The sequence below is a fragment of the Cyrtonyx montezumae genome, unplaced genomic scaffold, assembly GCF_038088225.1.
Source record: "Cyrtonyx montezumae isolate F1298 unplaced genomic scaffold, pur_monq_1.0 scaffold_29, whole genome shotgun sequence".
Classification (NCBI taxonomy): domain Eukaryota; kingdom Metazoa; phylum Chordata; class Aves; order Galliformes; family Odontophoridae; genus Cyrtonyx; species Cyrtonyx montezumae.
The window spans coordinates 3,201,445-3,213,472 of NW_027072033.1; the positions used below are offsets into that span (position 1 = coordinate 3,201,445).

The window sequence follows — 12,028 nt, forward strand, 5'->3', positions numbered from 1 at the left end:
AATAGCATGTCTTCTATGCCACCCTAAAACACTCTGTTGTATCTGATTTAAGCAGTAAGAAAATAGAGTGGTTGGGCTTCAGTGTCCACTACATCCTTATCTCACGCAACAAAGCTAGCGTATGTTTATTCTCAGAATATGCCTGCTTGCTCTGACTGAAATTTGAATTTCAAAGCATGAAGTACTTCGTACCCTCTTACTAAATCCTCAAACATACCAGGTCATATTACTTCAGTACATTTCACTAAAATAATTTATTTCTCAGATCACTTACTTCAGGCATGCCTTCAGTATCTGAGAAAAGACTGCTTTCGTATTTGGCTACAGCAACTGCAAGACCAGTCAACGCTAAAATAGAGTTTCCTTTCACCACTGGGCTTTCCCTAGACACACAAAAAAAACGCAAAGAACAGTGAAGTGGCATAATAGATAATTAGGCAACCAAGCAAGTATCTAAATAAAGAAAAGTTATGCTACAAGGAGTCCAGGAGGGAAGGGCTTTGCACTAAGTGACTTCACTGGGCTCTTTTCTTGCTCAACAAATATGTAACGTATTTTATCTTAATAAACAATACATATAAAAAGATGTCAGCGACTACTCAAAGACCATCTTGCAGATCAATTGCAGTCACAGGAATGCATGAATCATCATAGCTAGTACCATCCCTGGATGGGATAACACAAAAAGCTCTTCAAACAGACTGCTTGACAGGTGCCACAAGAGCATGTTTAGGAGATTTAGTAGAGCACCTATCACTGAAATCCTAGCTTAAAAAAAAGTTCTGAATGATTTTTCCATGTTACGAAACATTTGTATAATGGACAGTAACAGATTTCAAAGAGTATGAACCTCTACCACAGTGCAAACCTTACTTTTCTTTTTAAAGAACTCAGGAAAAAAAAATCTCGCACTTGAGAATATTATACAGACAGTAACTGTATTCAGTTTCATTAAAAGAAAGATATCAATTTCCCATCATTCTCAGAAAAAAACATGTCACAATACAATTCTGCTAGAACCATCTTCAGTGTTTTACTGTAACAGCAAATGATTAATACAACTACAGGAGACCACTGACTGCCTTACACTAGGCCAATATAAATTGTTATATTTTCTGCATTAGTCTTCCATTTCCAAAAACTTCTTCAACTGTTGCTACAGACATAAACCTATCCACAGATTTGTTCCTGATCTAAATATTTCATTCTAACAACGAAAATATGCTCTGGATTTCTGCATTTTCTCTCTTATAAAAGCCATCTTACTGGAATGTCATCGACCCTTTCCACACATCGAAAGTATTTATTTTTAGATAACAGATAATAATAAATATTTATAGTTAAGAATTCAGATAAGAGATACCTATAATAATTACAATTAAATGTTTAGTTAAGTTTATTGCAAATACCCTAAATCTCCTGTCTTAAGTAATTTCCTCATTTATGCTACAGAGTCTTTTTTGTTGGTATCAAATTCTAAGAGGTTATACTTCATGAAGTACATAAGAGTAATCTCTACATCTACACTCTCATTAAAGTCAAATGCTTTAAATCTAATCAAAGTACAAATCATTACATACTAACGAGGAGGGGTCTTACCCTTCACCAAAAATAGACAGCCAATTAAATGTTTTCTTAAAAGAAAGTCACTAACCACAAGTAGTTCCAGAGACGTGATCTATACACAGAAAATTTTTCTACTGTTACTGAAAGAAAATACTCTCTTCCAAAACTGGAAATGCCATTGCCTTGAATAGTTTCACAAGTGATCTTTTAAAACTAAAATTGTAGCTTTTACTCTGAGACACAAAGTATTATATATTCGAGGTTTATTATTTCATTCCTTTTCTGATACCTTAACACACACATTTTTTGAGTAGATAAAATATCAAACATGTCCCTCAAATGACTTCTTTTAAGATGAGCTGACAGGCAAGGAAATTGAGCTGCTGGTAATATCAGAATAATGGTAAATTATAAAAAGAAAAATAGTTCACTTCTTGATTTAAACATCCAGAACCTTCAGCTCACAGCAGTAATCTAAACCTATTCTTTTCTAGATTTACAGGACTACTAACAATGAAATGGTCTGTGTGATTTCATGGTAATTCTTCACCTACATTCTTATCACCTGAGATTTTTTAAGCACTTGCTCTTCTGAGTAATCATTGTTCGACACTTTTATGCAACCTGCTGCAAGTGAACAGTTTCCAGTTAACCAAGGGCAAAGCAAAAGAAAATAGCTGCAACTGGAGAAAGCTTGGAGGAAGTCTAGCCTGCCAATGAAGAAACTTTAAGATATTAATTGCTGACTGAAAGCCACATGCCAATGCTAATAGCAAATTAACAAGCCTGACACAATCTGGAAAGAAATACTCGTCTTCAAGGCATTTAGGCATACAAAAGACATCTTAGCAGGAAGCAATATAGCATTGAAGAGCCAGTGTTCCAGTAAAGACCAGCTAACTCCTAGATAAATTAAGGAACTTGAGGCAGAATTTGCTATTTAAGAAAGAAGCAAACAATAACGCATACAGTGATACACAAGCTTTTCTCAAAACATTAGGCATCAGCCTTTCTGACAGTGATAAAATGTTCAAAGCACAATGTAGGGAAGACTTCTTTTGCTGAGCACCAGTCACATGAAAACATGAAACTGGCAGAGAGACAATTGCAGGAAGTATTTTACATCATCTACCACAAAAGAAACCTCATTCTCATCTGTAGAGTAAATAAGTCATATCTGTAGTAAATAAGTCACTCTTACTTCGAAGCACCTTTGATGACATCTGTCAACATATCTCTAACCCTGCAAAAGAAACAAAGAATTTTAACAACTGCACACTAGAGTATGAATTTGGCTGATTTATGTCTTACATATGTCCATTTTCCACATTCTTCAGAAAACTTAGTGCAAAGGTATAGTGTTTTAGTGCTCACCTACCACCCAATGCTTCCTCTTGCTCATACAGAGTATCATACAAACTTAACACTTACTATTCTCCTGAAAACAATTATGGACAGTTACACTATTAGGGAATGTAGCAATCTGGATCTACTTATTCAAGAGCAATAGGAATAGTTAGAATTTCTCACATATGACAACTCTGCATTTGTTTAGTTTTGCATTCATATTAAGACAAAAGCAGAAACCAAGCGTTGGATAGTTCACCCACTAATAGGGAACGTGAGCTGGGTTTAGACCGTCGTGAGACAGGTTAGGTTTACCCTACTGATGATGTGCTGTTGCGCTAGTAATCCTCTACCCTGTCAAGTTTGGGTAAGGAATGATCTTATAACAATGGACATGATTGTCAATTTAGACAAAAATATATCTTACAATTCTGGTTCTTGCTATGAAACACTGACCTACACTTAACTGGAATAAAACCACTAAGATTTTGCACTGTTATTGAGTGTGACTTAGTATCGCCCTTTTGACTGAGATAGGCAAATGTCATTTTGGTTTTCTCTGTACAGATTTTGGTCACACACACTTACATACTTTGTTCACAGACTTACAAACACACACAGAAAGAGACATCTGTCCTGTCCACTGATATAGTTCTTTCTCTGTGAAGTCCCCTGAATTCTCAACATACAACCACTGGTTGCGCACATACATGACTATATCCTGAGACTGAGGCATATAGGTCAGCTGGATGAAATATAATTTCTTGAGGATACGGAACAGAGTGTGCATCATATATTTCGTTTTAAACAATATCTTCAGCTTACTATATGAACTGAGATGTCTCAGTTTATTAATATATATGTTACTTTGTGACTTACATTTCTTACATAAATTATTTTGAGTGAGGCAGCTCACAAAATATCTACAGGAAAGTCTTCATTTCTTCCATGATCTTTGTAATTTAACACAACATATGACAAATATAATTTCCATTTCTTCCAGTTGCTCACACTACAAAATTCTGGCCAAAGTAAAAGGGAATGCACCTCTGAACTTGTGAATACCAGCGTCCTTGCACACTATTGGTAATTTTTTTCCTCCTCCCAAACGGATACTTTATTTTTTGTCATTAGTATTTATACAAACTGCTACATTTGCAAAATCAAAGGCTTTCAAGTCTTGCTGTCTTCTGCGCTTCACTTGTCACTGTAAGTTGTCATAAAGCATCCTGAACTCCGGCGGGATTTTGTAAGTGACAAGTCACAGTTCCTTACCAGAGCCATGCTGTAAACTGCTTGTACTGCCCATCTTCAGGATCCTCTTTTCCATGTTTTAACTGCATCTCAAGCTCTGCTTGCCTTCCCTGCAGAATCACAGCATAAAGTAGATCTTACATGGTCAATCATGATAAGATTTTTTCAGGAAACACCTGGATAACTAACCCTTTCCTTGAGGGCTAACTCATAAGTTAACCAATTGCTTCTTATGTGTCCAAACACTTCTTGAACATAGAAGCACAATCTCAGATGAGAAATTCCTTGTCTTTATAGTGCTCTTGATTCTATTACAATTTCCTAAAACAACTAATCAATGGCTTAAGATCAAGATTAAATCAAGACCTCTAGGATCATAACAAAATTGAGGTGAGTACCAAAAACATGTTAAATTTACAAACTGGCCAAACTGGCAGGAGTTTGGGCATTTGAGCAGACTACAGACAAGAGAACTTCCACATGTCCGAAGGGAAAAAAAACCTCACAGATGTGCCTTGATAAAACAGTGGTGAGCATTTACCTTTGGTTAACAAGCCATGGACTCTACAAACCTCTACCTCAGAAAAGTGGAAAAGGTTACTGTTCTACCTCCTCAGAAATACTCAGTTATGCATGATCCAGACTATTTATTTTGTACTGTAATCTCTCAGCTCAGATAAAATATACTAAAGAAACACAAGGAGTAAAGATAATAGATCTCAATGTAAAAAAAAGTGTTTTTTACTGACAGGTCTCAGAAGTTGCTCTGAAAAACAAAAGAAAGCAAATCCTAGAGAAGCTTTCAGAAACAAGCCTGGTAAATGCAAGGTTTCTCATAGTCTCAGAGGGGAAGAAGCAGAAAAAGCAACTAATTACATGCAAGGTACAATGGCCCCCTCTGTAGTTAAGACCTAAAACTACAATTTGAAAATCTGCTTGCTTTGTAATGAGGACCCACTTAGAAAATGATGCTTCAAGATATCCCAGGTAAAAATTGTTTTGAAAAATTTTAGAGAAGCATACATTCTGCTACACAGTAAAAGGGCAGTCCAAGCTTTTTGAATATGCTCAGCAATCTGAGCTGCTCATGCTGAAAATTTCTGACAAGGCCTGGAAATACAAAGCAGTAACTCTTCTGGTACTACAAAGGGAGACTTCCAGAAGGGAGTTATTTGTTACGAGTTTTTGAGTTATTCTTCTAGTGAAAAGAACAATGACACTATTTTGCTCTAGATACCATGTCAAATAGCCAAATCAAAGAGAAATTTAAAGGTATTTCCTATATTTCTTATCATTAGAAATTAATATGCTCAGCATGTAATGTTATTTAATTAATAATTTCTCAATACCTTCTTACCATTAAGTGAAAATGTTATCTGAAAACTCCTATCCAAAACAACAGCATAGAGTTCTAGCTGAATAGAAGTAAATTGCAATTGGAACTGACTACATAGGGACTTGACACACAAATAAGGTTGCATGGACCAGAACTGTAAACAGGAATTGTATGTGTTCAAATAATTTCAGACTGTGAAGACTCATTTTTATTTTCTGTTCAACAGCTTCAGTTTTAAATTATTGTTACTTACATGGAAGCTCTTGCTGGAAGAAATGAAAGCACATACAGATTGAATGAGCATTAATATGCACAGTATTGTGTACCTCAGAATTACCTGTAGGACTGCGCCGTAAGTTCGACTCATAAATCCCAACCAGGACTGTGGCAGCAGTATAGAGCGGTGCCATTCAGAAGGTTGAATGTTAACCTGTGCAACAGAAATGGCAGGAATGGTTATATTAAGTCTAACATATGCAACTCATATATTCTTCAACCTGTGATTTGCAGGCAACATTTTGCTAATGTGTACAGAACACTATACACGCTTGTAGGAAATAAAATTGGTAACATTCTTTGCTCTTCTCTTCCTGGTTTCCTCCACACCAAATTACTTCTCAACTTCAATAACCAGGACAATCAAGACTTCTGATTTTTCACAATATAACTGATACCAGAGAGCACAGTATTTATACATGGCAATGATCAAAACACTTTGTAGCACTGATAGACAAAAAATGCACTCACAACAGAGATGATGGAACAGTTTATGTTTGACATCACTTTTGTGATGAAAAATGATGAAAAAATGATGAAAAAATGCTATCACATCCATTTAGACTCCAAAGGAAATTAGCTATTTATTTAATATCAGCCCTTTCCAGGGTAATTAGTTTTTAATAAGAGAAAGGACAACTTGTCAGGCTAAGGTGAGAGGGACAAATATATTTCAGCAGCCACTATTTAAGACCTGCACTTTTCATTTCTAAATTAAGAACATGCCAGACTCTCTGACTTACGGAAAAACTCAACTATGACTAAACATAGTGCAAAGGGATACCAAAGTGAAGGTTGGTTTGTTTAACAATAGGGATCAATATATTAGTTTAAGAACCAATACATTTGTTTAGCAAAAGGAATCCATAAATGATGGTTCTAAAATGTTCAATTCCAACTTCAGCAGGTGAACAGTCTTCTTTTTCTCAATAATTTTTCACTGGAGACAAAACAGAACGCTTTCATCTTTTGCCTCAACAATTTTACCTCATAAGAAGCACCAGAATCATAACAGAATACTTTTATCTTTTACCTCATTAGGTGCGTGGACATCTTCCTCGGGTTCCACATAAATTGTTAAAAAAGTTGCTCTCTATGGTGAGCCATGGCTTGCCCTGTCGAGCAGCTCTCAATGAACTAGTATCAAATATTTAGTGAATTTAGGGAGTGAAAGGAAGATGGAGGAAACAGAACCTCAACACAAAGAATGCTCAAATAAAGATTATCTAGCACTGAAAATAACTGGATACAATGCTAAAGATTATCATGTAAGTTTTGTATGTACTCAGTATTCAGTACAGGATACTAACTGTCTTGACTTTTCTTCAATCACTGAATACACAAGGGTAACAACTCCATAAAGTGTTGGAAAACCGGCACCAGGTAAGCATGGGCAAAGTTGAAGATCAGCGAAATCCATGTGCTTTTGAACATGCAATTTACATATTTATTTGTAAGAAGATATGGGGGAATGAGGTGGAGGGGTGCTGGGAAAGAGGATAGAGGGGCCACTACAAGCATTGGCGAAGCCTTGCTACACCTGATCCAAATGTAACATGTTCTTGGGAGGGATCATAGCCACATCAGGTTGAAAAGTAGGAAGCACTGCAGCCTGATAACTGAAGCAATGAGAAATACCCTGAGCTGGGAATGAATCATCTAAGTCTGCTGACTGATGCTTAAAACCTTCAGAAGGACTTGTCACCTTGAAGGCACAATAGCAGAGACTGCAGGCCAAAATACAAGAGAGGGAGCTCTGACAAACCACAGAAGATATTACTGCTGTACTTGAGTGCTTCTGAGCACATACTGCACACTCTTCTGCAACACTGGACTGTCATTTCCAATGAAAACAGTAAGTCCATATCACCTAAAAAGTGCACTCTCAATAAAAAGTAAACATAATGACATGCATGAGTTTTCCTTAAGCACTTTTGTCTTTGCCGCAAATCTTTGTACACTGTTTCTATTGCTTCTTGGGTACCTAATTATGATAACACTGTTTAGAGAACAAATCTCAAGACCTAGAATCAGCAAAATCAATATTTATGATCTATATTAAAATTTGTTGTTTGGCAGAAAGACAGGGAATTCCAGTGAGTTCTACTAAGCACAAGAGATTTCGATTCTAATCGTCCCTAGATCCAGCTCATCTCACTAACAAATATGTGACTATAGAAATGTGTTTGGAACTTTACTCATGTCAGTGAAGTGCCTGAGTTTAAATGCTCTTCTCATACAAGAACATATAAAGCCTCAGAGACTTCATAAATAAGGTAAGCATTAGATTTACGTATCAACAAAGCAGTGATGCAACATCTCTTTGCTTCTCAAATTTTGCTCAGAGATTCTTTTTCAATATTCTCGTTACTTCTTAAACACTGCTTCATCACTGGAGGAGAAACATTCAACAAATTCATTAGTGGAAACCAGCACAAAATGGTCCATAATGTGAATAATATCCTCTGAAGTATCTAGGCACAAAAGAATACACTACAGAAAATTCCTTTCTAGAAAACCTAATCACCATCTGTGGTACTTCAGAGACAAGTTTTGAACAAATTCTTGAATCTCTTGATTACATTAAAATTAAAACAGGAGGGACACAGAAGAAGCTGATCCAAGATGCTTATCTTGGATATGCATGATTAACACAAAACAGAGATTGATTCTTTTGTGAGCATGTAGAGTGTCTAACATGGTTATTTGTTCAGCAGCCTATTTAATATTACACAACTCACTAGTAGTGCTCAGTTGTGCAGTCATGCTTGCAAGTGTTATTATTATGGCAACATAACTATGCTATTTACAACAAATAGTAAACACTTGAATATTGATAAACATGCAAAGGCAAGTCTATATTCCTCCTGTGCTTTAAAAATACTGCACCACTTCAGGCTGTCAAACTCACTATTTACAACATCCACGTGCCAAAAGCAGCCTGTCTCATAAGCTTTCTGCACAAAGCATAAACTGTTCCCTTCATCTTCTTTAAAAAAAATAAAAGCTGGCTGGGTAGTTAGCCAAAAGCCAAACAATTTTATTTCCTTTAACCCAAAACATACATTCATAAAACCATCAAATCACACGGCATGTATGTGAATATGTGTGACTCTTCATCCTTAGTCACCATTGAAAGACAGGAGAAGGAACTAAGACATAGTTCCCCAAAAATCTCAAGAACTACTTGAAAGGTTAAAAGACACACAAATAATCACTGACTAATCTAGCCCAGTTATTTGAAAAAAAACAAGTGTAGTAATAGCAACTCCGCAGAGATCCAGGCTGATCTGCAACCTGTGAACTCATTCTACAGACGTGACAGCACATCAAATTACTGAAGAGATACAGACATAATTATCTAAGGATGTTATTTATGTCGACAACTGATAATCTTAGAATTTTTGTGGGTAAGACAAGGGGATGTTTGCTGTCTCTCAATTAATTATCTCTTCAATTACATGCACATGGAAGCTTGCTTGGAGCTTTATGCTAACTGCAGTGCTTTAAACACAACTAAGTTCTCTTACTAATAAAAATGCTTATTTTACTGAAAAAAATTGTAAATATTAAATATATAAATTGAAAAGACTTAGAGCAGTAGCAACAAAATGACATTCCAATAATTTAAACCTACTGAAAAACTGCTAAATGTGTTCCATTGAAACCCGAATAAATGACTTCACAGGAACAGCTAATCCTTTTAGCTAGTGCACGAAAAAAGACTTGAGTCAGTAATATCTGTGCTGTTTTCTTAGATCAGTAATGCTACCTCATAGCTTTATAGCTTAAACTCCTTGCTTTTACTAGCTGCTCCCTAAGGACTAAACTCCAAGGACTAAAGAAATACTAAAGCATTAAATTCACGCAGATGAGCCCAGGAATTCACTTCTGTTCTAGCCAATGGCCCAACCACATTTACCTGACATTAACTCCAACTGTTCATATGAGAAAAAAATGAAAGAAGTTTTTTTTTGTCTTTAAAAGTAATGTAATTTTAAACAGAAGTATCAATATGTTTTAATTAAAAAGATATACAGCTAAGAATTTTCACAAAAAATAAAGACTGTTTAATTAGTATTTACGTATTTTAAACACAGACTTTTCAGTTTTACTATACCTTAATCAGTTGTATTAGCAATAAATACATGCTGGTGACTGTAGTCAGAAACATTAAAACAATCTCAAAATTTTACAAACTCCAGTTCACCACATTCACATTAAAACTACACCATGTCATAACCAACTGTTTTGAGTTTTTGATTCAAAAGGTAATTTGTTAACTCAGGAAAAGTCGATTATTGCTGAGCTGCTGGATATTATAATCTATACTAGTATGCACATGTTGTTTAACTTTTTCCTACACATTTTAACTGATGCTTTATTTGGACAAGTAGATGTATACAAAACAACAGTTTAGTGCTAGCAGAGTGGGGAACACACAGCCTCAGAAAATCCATACTCAGAATCCATGTAAGAACAGAATTGGCCTTCATACCACTCTGGTTATGTGAAGTCGTATTATTATTATATAATAAAATAAATGCCTTCCTCCAGAACATCTGGCACCGAATCTAAGTCCCTCCACACAAAACAACTGTACAGATGGACATTTTTCTTTCTGTACTCTATGCATGCAAGCCCACTCTTTATTCACAGCTTATTATTTTGAATCTGCTCCAATGATATATTTCTCCACATTCAAGTGGGCTTTCCCTGCTGCTCTCCTCCAACGCATTTAAACACGAAACATTCATTCTTGCTCAATTCTGTGATGATGAGGGGTACTGTTTCCAGTTTATGCTTTCATTCTATTGCAATAAAGAAGTGAAGACAAAATATAAAGTATTACATTTGCATACATGATTAGATGCCTTGAGATGTGTGTTGTACTTCATAATCCTTCTAACATTACTTTCTTAGGACAGCACCAGGGAGGAGTTTCTAGATTGTAGTCCACCTACTGCAGACTGATATATGTCTCTGTGGTTCAAAGACATGATTGTTAATTTATGTGGCTCTTTTTTCAGTTCAGAGCACCCAAAATGATGAGATGCTGTATCACAGCCCTCTTATGGGATGTAGATTTTATGTGCATCAAATATGATGCATATGGAAGTTTGCCCTATGTAAAATCATAGAATCATAGGGGTTGGAAGGGACCTCGAGAGATCAAATGAAAAAGAAACCAAATTCTGCATGGTACACATCACTTGTCTGGAAGCTGCAAGCAAGTTATGCTAAAGACAAATTTGCTATAGATGGAACCAGCATATTAGCTCAAAAGAGAACAAGTACAAATATTATGTGAACAGTCAGGACAGGACAGCAAATCCAAGAGACAGCACAGATGACATATCTCAGGATCAGAACACAGCCCCCATAGATATTCCACTGCATACAGATATACTCAGTTTCAGGTTTTCAGTCTGCAAAAAAAATCATTTTCTTAAAAAAATCATTATCTATGATCTATTGTTTATATCAGACATAAATTCTCATATCTTTATTTAGGTTCTGTGTGCAGACATTTCATCCTCAAATGCATGGAATTCATGTCTGCAGCAATACAGAATGACTATATTAACAGAACTGTTTTATGAACTTTGAAAGAGATTAACATGCTTTTTTAGCAACTCCTCAGAGCGTCCTTAAAGTTATGGAATAAACATTTTTTCACAAGTTCCTCTTTACTTATTTTGTTTTACTGCTCTTAAATTTTCAAAGATGATCTTCCACATCAACCACAAAAATACCATGACTTCTGACTATTGAAGTTAGTTACAAGTACTTCACTTTTTGTAATGATTAAGTGGGAGGATTATTTCTTGATATGAATCCAAAACTACTAAAATATTATAGTTTATCAAAGATGAAGAAACTGTGGATGCCTCCATCCCTAGAGGTGCTCAAGGCCAGGTTGAATGGGGCCCTTGGCAATTTGTTCTAGTGGGTGGCAGTCCTGCCCACAGCAGTGGAGTTGAAAGGAGATGATCTTTAAGGTCCCTTCCAACCCAAGCCATTCTACGATTCTATAACTGCATGGCATTATAATAGGTCAGGGATTTACAACATTTAAGAAACAGAATAGAATAGCAAGCATTAGTTAGAATTATAGAATCACCAAAGTTGGAAAAGACCTCCAGGATCATCTAGTTCACCCATCCACTTTGCACCAATATTTCCCCACTAACCTATGTCCCTTAGTACAACATCTAAGGGTTTCTTGAACACCAGACATAAATGCTA

The 12,028-nt window shown here is 35.8% G+C and overlaps 1 protein-coding gene across 1 annotated transcript in view; it reads right to left on the reverse strand.

The window, feature by feature from the left end:
* FOCAD (focadhesin) overlaps nucleotides 1-12,028 on the reverse strand; it is a 98,947-nt gene that overhangs the window by 28,398 nt on the left and 58,521 nt on the right. Inside the window, exons 22-25 of the mRNA XM_065740597.1 lie at nucleotides 5,841-5,933; nucleotides 4,189-4,277; nucleotides 2,768-2,809; nucleotides 275-383 (exon numbers count right to left, since the gene is read on the reverse strand). Coding sequence (XP_065596669.1) covers nucleotides 275-383; nucleotides 2,768-2,809; nucleotides 4,189-4,277; nucleotides 5,841-5,933 — 333 coding nt within the window. The remainder of the gene's footprint in view (nucleotides 1-274; nucleotides 384-2,767; nucleotides 2,810-4,188; nucleotides 4,278-5,840; nucleotides 5,934-12,028) is intronic.